The sequence below is a fragment of the Chelmon rostratus genome, chromosome 2 (genome assembly GCF_017976325.1).
Source record: "Chelmon rostratus isolate fCheRos1 chromosome 2, fCheRos1.pri, whole genome shotgun sequence".
NCBI lineage: Eukaryota > Metazoa > Chordata > Actinopteri > Chaetodontiformes > Chaetodontidae > Chelmon > Chelmon rostratus.
In genome coordinates this window covers 7,201,408-7,218,182 of record NC_055659.1, presented here as the reverse complement: position 1 = coordinate 7,218,182, position 16,775 = coordinate 7,201,408, and the positions used below count along the sequence as shown (strand labels likewise).

The 16,775-nt window shown below is 43.4% G+C and overlaps 1 protein-coding gene across 3 annotated transcripts in view; it reads left to right on the top strand.

The window, feature by feature from the left end:
* ephb2b (eph receptor B2b) overlaps positions 1-16,775 on the top strand; it is a 115,675-nt gene that overhangs the window by 84,593 nt on the left and 14,307 nt on the right. For all 3 annotated transcript variants that reach the window (XM_041963131.1, XM_041963139.1, XM_041963123.1), the window contains exons 6-7: positions 13,248-13,372; positions 14,672-14,834. In XM_041963131.1, coding sequence (XP_041819065.1) covers positions 13,248-13,372; positions 14,672-14,834 — 288 coding nt within the window. The remainder of the gene's footprint in view (positions 1-13,247; positions 13,373-14,671; positions 14,835-16,775) is intronic.

Below are 16,775 nucleotides of genomic sequence, written 5' to 3'. Positions count from 1 at the left end.
TCTCTTCTCTTCTCTTCTCTTCTCTTCTCTTCTCTTCTCTTCTCTTCTCCCTATCTCTGTCTTTATTTCCATGTCTATATCTATGCTGCTCCTTTGTTGCTTGTGCCCTGTATCGTACCTCTTCATCGCACTCGTTCCTCTACAAGCACATAATGCACAGTGCATAGACCTCCACTAAGTAAGTTTCTCTCCTCTCCTGTATGGTGATGCATGCAGATTAAGAGGTCTGAAATGGGGAGGAGAGTGCTGTTGATGATGTGACAGACAGAATGTGATGGCCCGCTGGTCTCTACGCTGTGACCTCATCATAATGTTTTTCAGACTGTGGAGCTGAGAGCAGGCTAGCTGCTGTCACTGCACTTCATCTGCTGTTCAGTGATTACAGCTTTATTTTCACCAACCCACTTGATTGTAGTGTTACATTAAAAAATGTAAAAACTCTATGGACTAAGCAGAGTGTACATCCATATACACGCCATGTATGAGCTACCTTGTAAACTGAAGCACATTCCAGCATGTTCTGAGGCCTAATGAGAAACAGGTCGGCGACTGGAGAAACTTTTTAATCTGCAGAATCTTCAAAATCTCCTGCAGTCTCTCTTCTGCAGCTTTTGGAGCTTTGCATGCTTTCCGCTGTGTGGTTTGCGGTTGAAGTTGGCTGCATCTGTAATTATTTCACAGAAGCAGCAGCATTGATTTGCTCTTTAATTGTCTTTATGAAACGCATCATTTGGCGGGCCAAGCTTTTCTCCCCCAAGCGCTGATGAGCGGGGGGATATAGCCTCGCCTGTATCCCTCCGCTGCATCTTTGTGCTGGCTTTGCATCACATTAGCAGCATACGTAAGTGCTTGTCATCTCTCATCATCCGTCCGCCTGCACTGAGGGCAGGCTTGTATGACTGAGCTACCTAAAGCACTGTGTTACTGTGCTTTTATTACAGCGGACATATTGGGTTTTGTTTAACTACACTCTCACTCTCTCATTACTTTCCTCTGGAATTCCCAGATGTCCAGATGCCTGCATGGAAGCGGTCCAATAGGAAGGGTATACAAGTTGGGCGAACACATTTAAGAGGACATTTCTACACGTAAATTGACCCGTTGTAGCAGAAATGTTTACAGAAATCTGCTTGCGTCGAGGCTCTATAAAGCACTCTGTTACAATGCTGAAACTCCAAGTCACACTAAAATGGAGGCTTTTATTCAAACGGCGACCTCTTTTTATTGTCTGTTTTGATTTGAGTCACTGGTGTGGTGGGTTAATGAGGGCCTGTGAGTGCAGTTAAGCGTTGTAATGAGGCCCCTGCCCCACTCTTTCTCACTGGGCCACAATAAGTCTGCCACCCCAGCCCTTGGCTTCTCTGCTTCCCCTGCCGTGGGGTCCGGGCGGAAATTGGGGGGCTCTGCGCCCTCTCCACTGAAGTGGCCGTCACTTTGGATTAGGCAGCAAGGGCTCCCGTCAGAGGGAGCTGTGAAAAGAACTCAACTCTTGCTTGCCCCCACTCCACTCTCCCACTTTCCCCCTTCACCCTGCAAAACCAGGCTCACCCCTGGGACACGGGATTGCAGTCTTGCGGTGCTACGCTGCAGGGCTGGGGTCACAGGGACCAGGAGCCCATAATTGCATCTGGTTTGTGAGGCTTGGAGGTTACATAAACATCATGTCATCCCTAATTACCTCAGGCGATTCTGTGGCTCCTTACACTGAGAACGAGAGCGTTGAAGATGAAGGAAAACAAAGAATATGTGCGCATAACGTACATATTTGTGTGTCAGTCAGTCCCTCAGTAAGCTTACATTGGGCCAGAGGCCGGAACGTTCCATGAAAGCAACGAGTAAATAAGTAAATGTAAAGTAAGTGGCGTGAAAGTGTCTCATTTCTTGTGTGGATGGCTGCCGTCCTCAGCATTGACTTGTTGGTGTGAAGGATGGGGGCAGGGGGAGGAGAGCGGTGTGAGATGTGAGCAAAACTTCTCACTCACCATACCCAATCAAGCACCCACCACACTCTATTACCCACAGGGCTTATCCTCCCACTCTGTAGGTGGTTGGCGACAGTTCCTCTGCGATAAAGGACGTGATTGCCCTGGAAAGTGCGCCGCTTGATTACACACTGTAATGCCACACAAAAGGAGATGCCGTGCTGAATGGCATTTGAGCCCGTTTTATAAGCATATGACTAATTCCCCAAAACTTGTATTGTGTAGAATACGCAGAAGCCTTGAAGCGGCTCCAAGCCTTTTTATAATAATGAGTCACAAGCAAGCCATCTATTTTGGCTTTGTGCTGTCTATAAAATGTTAGTCTTTGCATGACATTAAATGAGCGGAGGGAGTGAGACAGAGTTGCAAATCTAATGCTTTCTATCAGGGACTGAGGGTGAAAACCATGGTGTGTCTACGTGTTTCAGTGATTTAACTGGGTCTGACAGGTGAGAGAGCGGTGACACAAGACCAGTCTCACACATATGGTAACACCAAGGGGGGAGGGGTCAGATTTAAATGTATTCCAGTGATTTATTGCGAACATCTATTTGAATGCAGGTGATAAGTTTTAGGAAGCTTTCGCTACAATACGTGTTTGAGTTGAGTGACATTATGGTGGCAAATCTTTATTCAGCATTTAACAGTGTTGCAACTGAAATTTAGAAGACAAAGTTCAACTTTCATTGGAAATGAATGAACTGGTCTCACCCCGCTGGCTTGTTTGAAGGTCAAGAGTTTAGACTTTAACAGACGAAACGACTGGATTGTTAATGCATTTAATTTTGTACTTGGCTGCTTTTAAATCCTTTCCCCAGGCCCTGTTTCCCAGCATTAGCAGTTTTTCGTGTTAAATCATTATTTCAGTCCAGCGTTTCAGTTAATCTGTGAACCCAGGCCTGTTTAAGCTGCGCAGGTTTATTAGGAAATGTTCAACCGGGCCCCTTAATGTAGTGACGTATTATGTTTGTATGTCCAGATCATCTGCTCGGGCAGAGTGAAAACAGGTGTGCGTTAGGCCCTCAAAGCAGTGAGTGACGACGCTCATTCTTCTGCGTCCTTTTAAAAAAGTTCCAGTGCCAAAGAAAATCTGCTTCACTTTATTTGACGTGAAGTAAAGGTCGAACGATTAATCAGTTTGGCCGATTAATCGGTGCTGATGGGATCGTTATCAGCAGAGCTTTGCTCCAAAGGGGCTGATGGCTGCACAGGTCTTAGTACACTCTAGAATAACATGTCAATAACTTTACCCTGCAATCGTCCAGCAGAGACAAGTTCACAATCCATGAAGAGAGCGGAAAAAGTTCCGTCCGCCGTTCCAGTCTCTGTTACTCGTCGTCCTCTGCTGTTATCTTGAGGAGTAAACTTGATGCTGAAACCGCCGTGAAGTTTAATCAAATGTTTTTGACAGCCGAGGCAGTGTGTGATTTCGTCCGAATAGACTTACCACATTTTGCCTTCACTCAGCCTGAGACGCATGGCTGGATGGACAGGCTCCAAAAACACACACACATACAGTATTAGTATTTTCATGCATCCACATGTTGCACACACACGTCAGCCAAATCCATCACAAAGTGTGAACATAAAGTCTTTCCTAAGTTCCTAGTAACTAAAGGTTTCTTCATGTTTCACCATTAAAACTTAAGAGGCGTCTTAGCTCGTAAAGGCTTCATTAATGTGTAAACCGGTTGCTAAGAAACGTCTATATCGCTGTCCAATCAACAGCAATGAAGTTCGTAAACAGACATGTTTTATTTATGTCTGGAGAAATATGTGTTTCAGACTTCGCAGTGTTCATACACTTACGATCAGATGGAAATAAGTGTTTTTGCTCGCCCAGCTGATGTTATTTACACGTTTAGTCAGGACTAGTTTAATTTGGTAATGCGTGAAATCCCACTTGGTAAACACGTACATGAGAATTAGACTAAATTTGAACTGACGAAGAGCTGGTGCGACCGGCTCCAGGTCAGCACATCCAAGCCTGTGTTTAAGCTGTCAGTAACACTTGAATGGCTGAAGGACGGCGTGGGTGGAAAGTGTAGTCATCACTATATGTCATTCATGTGTGTGTGAAGGCAGCAGAGTGTGTTTAAGTCTATATTTATTTATTCTATGGATTACAAAGTAACTAATGTAGTGTACACCTACTGCCTACAGATGAGACTGGTACTCTAAAACATGACGACACGGATAATTGCTAACTAACAATGTGACTGCCACTTATTTGTTAGCTTTTGTAGAGCTGCTGTATCATCAATTTCAGTGCATAGAATAGATATCTCTCACCTGAATGCAGACTATCAGTATTCTGCGAGGGAATTCAGCATTGCACGACAGATAAATAGGTTCTCCATACACCCGGTGTGCATGCCCTATTGCATTCTATAGTGGCTGGGTATATTAGATTCCAGAGGACATATTTGTTTAGGCATTTCATTAACTCAAGGTGAGCTGTGGCGTCTGCTGCTAATGCTATCAAGAAGCAGAGGGGCTGAATTGGTTTCTTATCAGGTGAACTGGCTGATTGTGGAAGTGAACCGCATTATTCAGAGGGTTGGGGGTGTAATGGGGTGCAGCCTTTTCATATGGCCTAGGGAAGATTTATGACTTAATTATTGTCCAAATTGCCCAGGTCCAATGTAACCAGGCTACCAGGGACTTTGCTGCTCCACTGGGTCGTGGTGTGAAAAGCACTGGTGTAGAGCCAGGTGGGACTGCCAGAATGTGTCAATGCACCAGCCAGCCAAGTGTGGCTACTACAGTGTTGACTTTAGGACAGTGTCACCAATTCAGAAAGATTCTGTGTGGTCCAATAGCACATTTATGGCAATGGCATGACTTTTTGGTTGATTTAGCTCACACAGGGTGATTTTAATCTGTGCGACTTTCCGAGAAACAGAACTAGAATAGAGGTAGTTAATGCACAAATGCAGTTCTGCAGTTGCAGTTTCAGAAAAATGCAGCTAGTTAATTGACCATGCATTCTCATGTAGTTCTGGTGGCCAAGAAATCCACTTAAAACAAATGAATCAGTACTCGCATTACATGACGTCATGTAAAAGATAATTATGGCAAAATATGCATTTCCTTGTAGTCAGAAAATACATAGGCACGTTCAATAAAGCAAAATAAAACAGCTATTTCAGGCTGCTTAATGATCTGCAAAATTCAGCAGTGAAAGAACGAAAGAAAGATAAAGAGGCTGAGAGGCAGAGAGTCAGACAGGGACCACCAGTATACACGGCGCGCAGTGTGACAGTGACAGAAGGTGTTAAGAACGGCGCATATGGTGGGTGCCAGTGTAGGTCAGCCAGGCAGACAGACAGGAGGCCTCAGCATGCACCTGGAGCTCAGCACTGACAGAGCCTTGAGACAAGGCTGCTCTGGTAGTCAGCCAGCAAGCCACACATGCACTGCATTCATGCTACTGTTGATACAGAGCAACCTGTTTACAAAGACAGATTAAGACAAGCACTTCGGCAGAGAGAGTGAGATTAGCTTAGCGATAACGTGTGCGATAAAGCAGCCTGCAGGGAAGTGGGACTGCGGGGTTCATCAGATAACCTGTGCATGCAATATGAATTTGATTAGGGCTCTCCAGAAGACAATTAACACATGGATTGTCAAAATTAGTTAACTAATTGATTATGTTCGTAAATCATTTAGTAGCCATGTGCTTGTTTTTCTGGTCACGTTATATGGATTTCTTCCTTCAGGACGTGATGTGCAGGTTAAAGCCTGTGCAGGGAGGAGAGGGATAGAGTCTGCACATCGCATGTACGTAAATCTAGGTTAAAAGGCCACGGTCTTTTGGCCCAGTGGGCTGTAAAACGGGAACATAATGTGAATATACAATTAATTATTGTTGAGTGCATTAGCTGTGTACTGAAACGCTCGAATAATTGATCATACTTTAATGCAGTCATTTATTTACTTTTTACACACAAGAGCATCATGTTGGTGATAATTAAAAAAAGATAATAAATGAAGGAGATGAAGCAAAAAGGGGTCATGACCCAATTAGCGCTGTGTTTTTGAATTTATTACATTTTATATGAACTTTATGGAGTTAACTTCACCAATTAAGAAAATGGATCTGTGATAAACACAAAGACACTCTCCCCTCTCTCCCTTTGTCTTTCTCTCCCTGTCTGAAGTTCCTGTGGTGACATGCTGTGTTAAGTATTCCTTTTAATGTGGATGCAAAACAGAGTTGTCATTGTCTGAGCGACTACCTTTCCGCTGTCTGGCGTTCCTGGTTCAAACACGACGCACCGCTTCCCCTCGCTCCGGCTCATATGTCACTAAAGCCTCTCATTTTTTAATGTGGCCTCGACTCGCTCAGATAGATCGCGCTGATCATGCGATCCGCATCTACCATCATCCTCTCGAAGGTTTTATGTGTAAATTGGGGTCAGGAACTTTATAAGCAGAGATGATCTTTTATAATCCTTGCTATTGTGTGCCGGTCACTGCAGCAGCCTCATACTGTGCAGATGAGCAAGACGTCCAACATTAAGCCAAAAGTCGTCGCTGTGCATCGAAATAGAAATGGAGCAGATGTGCTGTTTGCAATTTCCACGTCTTGTTTGTGTTGGAAAGATGTAGGAACAGTAGGAAGTGGTGGGAATGACTGCCTCCTTGACATGATATTTTTGGCGAATGTGAATGAACATTAATCAGGGCATTACTTAATGTAATAGTCAAATAATGGCAGCGTAGTTCCACATTTCTCAGGAGGTCTCCGTTTTGGAGCAACACACACAAACTTCATTTTAGAAGATTTCAGATGCGCTTTTATATGTTAACTTGTCCGTTTTTTTAATCCAGGGCACGCCATACATGAATTGTGTTCCACACAGGCACATATTCTGGTTCAGCTGTGGCTATTGTCGTGTTAACATGGGCTGAATCCTGCCGATCCACACAAACACCTCTTTGAAACAGCTATTCAGCTCTGTTCTGCTCATGTCAGCATTCTGTTTTTCTGCTCTACCAACAGAGCTATTAACTCGATAAAACAAAATATTTTCTGCGTGCCACTGACCGAATCAGGGAAAAAGGAGGCTGTAGCCCACACTCGCCTTTCCAACATTGTAGAATATTGACATGCATTCTGTGGTTTGTGGAGTTTTTCTCCTCACAGATGCCAGTTTGGAAATTGTTTAAATGCAGAAAAGCAGCTCTCTGATTAAACAGAGTCCACTTTCTCCCCAAGCTGTGTGAATCAAAACCTTCATTCCACATCCTTGTGGCGCACAGCTCAAACATTGTGTCTGTTCAGCCCAAATCTCCCACAAGAGACTGGAGGACCACAGTAGATTTGTGTATCGGGTAAAAGCTGTGTGCCAGGTTGAGGTTCTGTAAAACTATTTTCTAATAATTTGAGATGGTTGTCTGTTGTATTAAAATAATCCGCTCATGATCCATTGTGCTTTGGCACCGTGTTGGGTTTGGTTTATTGACCGCATTCTAATATATTTACGATAAAGTCCTTGATTTATTTTATTCGCTGCCCACCGACTTTTATCAAGATGGAGTCAAGCGACCGTGGATGTTCTTGTTAGACGCTTTGGCTGCTTTAAGGCCATCCTCCAAATTTGAGGATGCTCAACATGTTGAACATCACTTAAGCCACAGAAGGACCATTAGTTTCTTTATGGAAGTCCCTACATCATTAACTGTTAACAACGGCAGTAAAGAACTATTCAGAGTTCATTTAAAGCTCAAAGTGGCTCAAATACTGATTGTATGCAGCACCACCCACCGACAAAGGATTTCGCTAAGAGCCATACCTTTTTTTTTTGACTGTGTGACGTTTAGCTCAGTTGCTGCAAAAGAATTGTCTGTCATTTCTTTTGCAGCATTGTCTCCATACATACTTATCTGGCTTGTATCTCCTCCGTCTCCAGATTTGCCGGCTTGGCTTAGTCTTAAACCCCAACCTCTGCAACTATCTGAAAACTCCTCAAGCCCCTGAAGAGCCTATTTTAGAATTAGCTTATGGTGTGTGTATATGTGAGCGTATTATAGTCCTCAATCTTTTCCAGTGCAGATGGTTTAAAGCTTGATGAACTGAAATCTCACTTTTGTAGCTTTACTGCACTGGAAAATCTTTATAGATGTAAAACCCACAATCCTTTGCAGCTGGGGAAACAGGGCAAGCTGCCAGCATGCTAAAAGTACATGCAAATATGGGCCTCTCCCTTTAAGACGGCTCGATACGCTGCTCATAAATGGACTGCAGTCGGAGAGAGGGGAGCAGTGGCAGCCTGTTTGGGAGGCTGCCTGGTAGAGGACCAGGTGGTTTGGGCCCTTTGGGAAAGAGCGCGCTGTGGGGAAACTGATTTTTACAATGAAAAGGAAAAGAGATTTACGAGCCCTGACCTGTTCTTGCTACCTCCCCCATTTTCCCCAAATCATAGCGTTGCTCTCTGCACCAGAACGTCTAATCATATCAGAGCCACATGGTTGTAGACACATTAGGATGTTAGAAAGATGCAGATAAAAGGCCTTAAACATGTACTTTCTCGGAAGCGTACTGTATGATTCATGTGCCAGCAAATGTTGGAGGTTTTTCCTTTTTTCAGTGCCTGTTTGCAAAGACTGAACCAAAGCAAAATGTATTAAATCACGGCGGCGTTGGGAGTCCACAAGCCCGTATTTTTGTTGCCGTGATTTTTCCACACCTGCTCCTCAAAGCATAGCTCGGTGTATCAGTTTATGTGGATTTCTTCAGGTCCTGGAGCTCCTGAAGACCCTTCCAATCCTGGTAGTCTGTCCAGAGAGGGTGTATTGAACGTGGGCTCTTAAGACTGAGCTCCCTCTGCTGCCATCCATCCACGGTGGTCTCACTTCACCAGCCTTGCTTGATGAAGATGAACATCATGTTCGTAGCGTTTCTTAGTAGTGAGGCTTAACAGCAGAAATCCAGATTTTCCAAACAGAGCAGAAGCCCACCAGAAGATTGACGTAAAGACAAGACAGCAGAGACACAAATGAACAGGATGGATGAAAGCCTCGCTCCTGTGTGTGCACTAGCAGAAGCATGCCCCATTAAATCAGCTTGGATTTAAATGAGTGGAAATATCCCTGTAAACTCCATCTTTAAATGATTAGGCGAGTCACTAGGTGTTCCAGCATAATGCTAAAGCAGCTATTAGACATGTCGAGCAAAACAGAGGCTTTGTATTCTCTGTTGTTGGGCCAAGGCCAGAGCGTCATGCTAGAATAGACTCCAAAGCACCGTCTTTCCTATCAGATCCCAGGCTGAGTAAAGATGTGGGGTCTGAAACCTAACTCTTTGACAACAGCTGGGGCCTCCCATCCTCTCATAATTAAGCAACGCGATATACAACCTTGAATGTCCCGAACGGGCCGAGACCCCAGCTTATTCACTCTTCATTGCTCTGATTATCTTTGAGCTATTTGCAGACTCGCAGACAGTCTGTTTATAATTGATCTGATGTTAAACACTTTAATAACATTAATAATCACCAGTGATGCATTTCAGGCTTTGGTTTAGACACAAGACCGTTCTTGAGATTAATATATTCTGTCCGCTGTGATGAGCATGAGCTTCCCGTATGGCTGCGACTCCTCTGTCCACTCTCTCACTCTTCCTCTTGTGGTACATGGGAAACTCCTGTTAGAGACATATTCATCAAGGCAATTTGTCTTTCCAATCCAGCCATCTAATTTAATCATATAAACTTACAATCCCTGTCTTTGTCGTTACGAACGCCTCATTAGTTTTAAGAACACGAACAGAGCGTTCATTGATAAAACCTATAAATAAAGCATCCAGTGAAAGTGGAGGTTGGCCACTTTGAAGAAATTAATCTGACACGACATCATGATGAGTTGGCTTCCAGTACATAAATGACTGGGAAACTTTCTTAGATCTTTGTTTTTAATTACTAATTCTCTTTAATGGGGTGCAAGCCGCATGATTTAAAAATAATTATTGGAATAACAAAGAAAATGTCTCGAAACAACTCGAACATGTATTTAGTGGCATTACTCGATGAATGATGTTGACACAATGAAAACCAAGTATTTACTCAACCATTTAAATTATAGATTAAGTTGTGGGGGAAAGAATTCTAGGTACACTTGAAGATTTGGAGTACAATGGAGACTTGTAGATTCGGAGTACATAAATTAGATGCACGAAAATGGCTTTCATATGCGGATCATTGCTGTAGGCCGTGCTGCAGTGAAACGTCGACTTGGCACACCGCTGCATTCCTCAGTCAATTGGTGGAATGTCAGCTTAGCTTGAAATGCGTGTGCTGAATTGACTTGAAGTACACAACACAGCTGGATTGCCGTGTTCTCGACAAGCCGAATGTTTCAGCAGTTTGTTTTTTTACACAGTTGCACTTAAAGTCACGTATCCCTTTAATTTAATCTCAGTTTGTTTTCTGATACGCCAGCCCTTATCGGTTTCTCGAGCTCAGACATGGCGACTGCCACCCCGCTGTCTGGAAGTTGTCCTTTAGCAGAGGAAAACCACAGTGTTCTCCTCCAACAGCTTTTCATGTTGGCATGTGTCCATCCTTTGTACATGAATACATGAGCTGCCTTTGTTTCTCTGGCCCTGTATCAGGTTACTAGGCATGGCTGCGCCGTGTGTTTAATGGAAATGCTATGCAGGAAAAGGCCATGTGGCAGTCTTGAATATATGTACATCCGTAATGGGATACTCGTGAGTTCCCCTTAGAGTAACTGTTTGCCTTATTAGGCTGTCGTCTTGTGACTGCAAACAAACTAGTGAGTACAGTGAGATGGAGGAGATTCTGGTGTCCTGTCTGGGCGCTGTATACATTACTGCACCTCCGGCTTCAGGAAGCAGGCATGATGCATGGACGCCGCAGAGTCACAGGCCATCGTGGTGTAAGTGCTTTGCTGAGATGAAATACAGAACATCTATTTATTATCTGCTGGCAGCAGCACATGAGGACATCCTCAGTCCTGTGACCATCACAGTTTATACGAGACATCATAATTCGTCGCCTCAGATGGATGCTTCTGTTCGGGTCAGAGTGCATGCAAGGCAAGGCTGATTAGCTGATGAGAATGAGTGAGGTTATAAAAGGGACTCTTTATGATTGGCTCTGACTGAGCGTGGTCACCTGCACACTATAATTTCTCCCCTGATTCAGGACAGTAGTTGCAAAGACGTGTCTACTTGATACTGCTGTAAGCATTTCTTTACATGAACAACAGCACAATAAATATGATATACAGGAGATTTAAAAACCACACACATGCAGCCTTAGAGTCTTAGATTATAGAGGCGTGTCAGCTGTAGTTTCCCAGTCAGTGGATTTTCCATAGAGAACGCGTGCCGGTGGAGAGACTTCGCTCTTTATTGCTGGGACTCAGGGGAGCCACTGTGCTGCCGGCTGAGGCCTGCGTGTGTGTGCAGCACGGGCCTGTAGGGGATGAGCGTGGGGCTTGGTGTCCATAAATCTTGCCCAGCACCCCTCCCTCGCTGACTCCCCTACCCACCCTACTCTTTCTCACATACAGAGAGGCTCAGACACAGAGGCCTGCAGGCCCTGCCAGGCTCCCCAGACAGAGCTTTTTATCTTCGGCTTCTCTTAGCTTTACACTGACCCACGGCACCCTGAACTAATCTTAATGGTTGTTGGAGGACTTGAAGTGAAAACGCCCCCCTGACCTCACGGTTGTGCTAAGAAGAATGTACAAAGTTTTAGGTCACTGGGCTATGCAAGGCTATAGTAGGCCACCCATGATCTAACCAGTCATTTATTCTACTGCTGAGTCCTAACACTTGAAAATTTGTGAATAAACTCAAGCAAGGTAGTGAAATAGTTTTACTTGTTCCGATGAAAAAAAAGGGAAAGAAAAGAAAATCTTCAGTAATGATCTTAAAAAAACATTTTCAAGATGTTGTTTTAAGAAAATGCATGACGAACAGAAATCAACTCAAAACTGCTGCCACATTTTTCCCAAAGGCCCAAAACAGGCAAATGTTTTGTATTGACTGGCTTTGTTCGATAAATATAGAGTATAAAGTACACTTACTGCACATGATGAAAGTACATTAAAAGTCCACCTGTCCACCAGGAAGACTGGCCGCTGTCCCTACAGGCCATTTTTTAACATTTTCTTCACATTACAGCTGACGGTTTTGCAGTGCACGTCATTTGTTTTTGGTTTGATCCTCCTTCTTCATGAGAGCTATTGGTTTCTGTTAATCCCAGAATGCCTTAAAAATCAATTTGCAGAGACCTAAAACTTAATTAGCAAGGTAATCCATCACAGTCAGAAGTCTCTCGTCTTGTTGTTTGCGAAGCTGCATTATCGGTGAGTGGAACTGCAGTTGCTGGCAAGAGCTGCAGGGTGTAGTTCAGGATGACGCAAACCTGAAATGGTAATAATGAGCTGCCAAAAAGTATCTCACTGATGAGCTCTTTTATCAGGAAGTTGAATCTGGAAGGCGAACGGGTCAATATCGTGACTCTAAAAAGTTTACCGTAACTTTGTCTGTTTGTCATAAGGGTGATGAAGTAATCTTTGCGTTGGCCTAGCCATGCAAAGCAAGCTTAAAGCATTCTGAATGTTGATTTTCATCCCCCTCTGAAAGGCACTGGAAAGCAGCGTGTGCCTGGAAGGTAAGAGTGTAATCTAAAAAATGAAATTGGAAAATTGTTGGCAGTTTGTTGTAATTTCAAACACATGCAATTTGTAGCATGGAAAGCCTCTGCTATGGTCCTTTAAGCTCTCATCAACAAGGAAATATGCATAAACATCTACAACTAAATACAATTAGGACGTGGAGGACAAACACGCTGTTCAGAGAGGATGTTCTGAAGCACCATTGTGATTTATGCTGTTGCCTTGTTTAGTTTATGTGGCTGGCAGGACCGGCGTACCTCTTGTAATATGTGGTGGTCCCGTGCTTTTAAAATGATTTCTTTGGAGAAGGTGGTCTGTTATCAGCAGTATGACAAGTGTAAATTAATCACATGATACCGGGAAGTCCCAAGAGGCTGCTTATGTGGTTTAGCCACTGTAGTAACTTGCCGACCTGCCACGCCGTGCGACTCACTAAAAGGAGACGGCAGTATATTACACAGATTTTATGACATTACGTCTTACAACTTTGCAGAACCTGGTGTTTGGCTGCTGGATTAAAGATGCTGTAAAATCCTCTGTGCGTGACTGTGAAGTCAAGCTGTGATTGATTTGCCTCATCCTTAACACGCCGTCTTTGTCTCCTCGCAGCTCCGTCGACAGTATCTATCATGCACCAGGTCAGTCGGACTGTGGACAGCATCACCCTCTCCTGGTCCCAGCCAGACCAGCCTAATGGAGTCATCCTGGACTATGAGCTGCAGTATTATGAAAAGGTATCAGTCACTCTGCATCACCACTCATCCATAGAAACATACATCTCCCTTTCTCCCTATCCAGCTAAATAAATTAAGCACTAATAGTAAAAACAGACTCTTATTTAGCTGTACAGTTAATTCAGAATATCTCCTCATGCTTGTTTGCATAACAGCACATCCTAGGAGGCATGTAGACAGAGCTTCTGAACATTGCTCAGAACTTCTGCTCATTCTCTTTCAATTACAATCACGGTCAGTCACTGGGAAAGGAAACCGCGCTCAGCCCTGCAGTAGGGCCACTGGGGATTGATGCGCAGAGACTTGTGGTTGAAACAATGGTCCACAGACTGCTGTAAAAATAGTATTCAAGGGGCAAGCTCCACCGAATCAGCATTCTTTCTCACAAGAACACTCGCAGTCACAAATGTGCGCCGATTCAAGCGCAGCGATCACCGAAATGCACGCGTGTGAACGAGCGCGCACGCGGCGTCTGTACGAGCTTTCTTCTGCACGCCGAGCCGTTCCACTTTTGAGTATAATTCCCTTCTCTGACACTGCTGGAGAGAGCTGTCAAAACAATTGTCCCGGCCCCTGCTGTGGATCAGAAGTGTGCGCTGAGCAGCGGGTTGAAGGGAGCAGCTAAAAGAGTCCCAGTCTGCGCTCTCAGACCTGTCAGCATTCTGGAGAGGAGGAGTATGGCAGTGAAACACAGCTCTGATCATCAGACGGCATGGCTCAGAAAAGCCGCCTGACCTGAAACTGCCACCAAATCTGCCGTCTTAACTGCAGCTGCCTCTTTCAGTCCTGCTGCTTTATCAAACATCAGGATTTTTTTTTTTTTTGTGGTAGCAAATTATTCAGGTTAATTCTATTGTGGTTACTGCGGATGTTTGGAACATGAATGCAGAGAGAGTATCGCATATTTCTGCTCTCAGTGGTTCAGTTACAGTGCTTTAAAGATTTAAAAGGGAACAAGATTTAACCTGCACATGCTGTTTGCTGCATTTTGTGCTTGGAAACAGTATTACTCACCTATGAATAGCTGTTGGTCTCACTTCATTTACTCCATCAATAATATTCCCATTAAAATAGATTAAAAAAAATCACATCCCAGCACTAAAATAAAACTTCTTAACTTTTGTTGAGATCATCTTTTGTGGTCTTAAAATGACTCGTGCTTACCGGTACTGTTGTATCATTTGTTCCTCCTGAGTCCTACATCTTGACCGAGTATATAATTTATAGCTTTTCATAATTTGCAATTGGACTGTAATTACTGACGTGCACTAATGTAGCATGTTGTTTTCCCTCTGCTAGGACCAATCAGAGTACAACTCCACCACCATCCGGAGCCAGACCAACACGGTGGTCATCCGTGGCCTCAAGCCAGGAAGCATCTACGTGTTCCAGGTCCGGGCCCGCACTGTGGCTGGGTTTGGACGCTACAGTGGCAAACTGTACTTCCAGACCATGACTGAGGGTGAGAATTCAGCCAATGTTCACCAAAGCACGCAGAGCTGTTATCACCTCTCATGCGTGGCCCGCCAACACACCATGCTCTGTATTATAGTATGGATACAGACAGCTGCGGGAACCAAAGGGAATCGTGTTGTGAAGTAAACATTTCTAATACTACAAAACCAGATCAGTGTGGCTTGAAAGTATGCTCTTATTCTCATCGTGTCTTTTTCACTATTAATAAAGCATCCCGCACATTATTTACATTCAATTATTTCATTATCCATATTTCAGCAGTCAGGAGTCTTTCCTTGGTTGAGGAGATGGAGTTTGCGATTTGCCATTATAAGCCTTTAAGTCAAGGATGAGGTCAAAGTTGTCTTATCTTTGTGCTATGACATGACTGGGAGAAGAAGGAACATTCAGTAAACATCAGTCATGTAGGTTAATGTTAGAGCCAAGGCCTGGGTTTTCCCCTCTGAACATCTCATTTCCCTCTGCCTGCAGTGCCCAGGGCCATCATTAGCCTGAACTCTCATACAAACATCCTTGATGCTGCCACACGCACAGATCCCAGCACTAAAGATATATCAAAAGTGACTCATAACTGTAAATATTGAGTAAACTGAGGATATACAAGGCTCGTTGTTTTCAGTTTTTACCGAAAAACACTTGTTTGTTCCAAGAAAAGCGGATCGGTTCAGAGCGATGTTCACCTGGGTTTTATGTCCCTGCGCACCCAAAAACTTGCACTTTCCCGCAGCAAGAAGACACTGATTACCATAGTTTCAAGTAAACACTGTACTTTTGTGATGAGTACAGCTCTGAAAAGTCCATTGAAAATAAAAGAAAGTGAAAATGAGGTTAAACTCCAGTAGCCGTTTTACACAGACATTCTGCAACACTGCGGTAAGGAGCAAAGCCGTCGTTACGTCGCCTTTTCTTTACACTGAACTGAACAGCGGTGGCGTAATGTCGCCCCAGTGTGTGAGTTTAGATAGGATGCCGGTGTTGGGGAAGCAACAGAGGCCTCAGGCAGAGACGCTGCTTTCTTGCCAGCCTTTCTAATAACAGACTATCCTTCACCATCCCTGCTATGTGGCGGCTGATCTCGTCCTCTGCTCAGAGGGCAAGAAGCTGCTGAACCTTGTTGTCTCCGCAGTTTGCAAATTTTCGGTTTCTGTTGTTCCTTTGAGCAGGAAAGCTAGTTGCTTTTTAACTGTGAAAATCAGATTCAGTATTCAAAATAAACACTAACAGATTCTTCTTTACCAATGATACCTCGAAATTCATGCCTGCTGTACTTATAAACAATAAAAATATCAATGCCAATAGTCCAACTGATACATTTACCTTTAATTTCCTATTTAGCATTTATATAAACATTAAAGGTTAGGTTTAATAATGTTTATTGCAATAATTTTATTATAAATAATAATCGAAAATATTATGGTTTGAATGTAATGTTTGAATTATATTTGTTTTAAATTAGTGTGTGTAACTACGTGGATGCACCGATCATGATTTTTCTCTCCTGATAAAGATTCCAATACCTGAACTCTGCTCCAATGTTAGTGTTATAAGCAGATATAAGAGTTTATTAATGTATTTGATAAGAACTCCTCCTGTGGGCATCCATAAGTGGAGGCTGGTATAAAAACTAAAAATAATTGTAGAAAATATGTCTTGGGGAGGAGTTGCAATTGCTGACAAATTCTGTACAGTAGTAAACACAATCATTATATCTGCATTATATTGTATTGTTAAGACAAGATAAGATAAGATAAGATAAAACTTTATTAATCCCCTGCCAGGAAAATTTGGGTGTTGCAGGCAGCAGGCAATAGTAGAAGGAATAACAACAGAATAGAAAAAAATACAAAATACAAAATAAAAGTTCACTATATGTGTATTTTATACAAAAGAAGTACAAAAAATATTGCCATAAAAAAATTTACTGCAA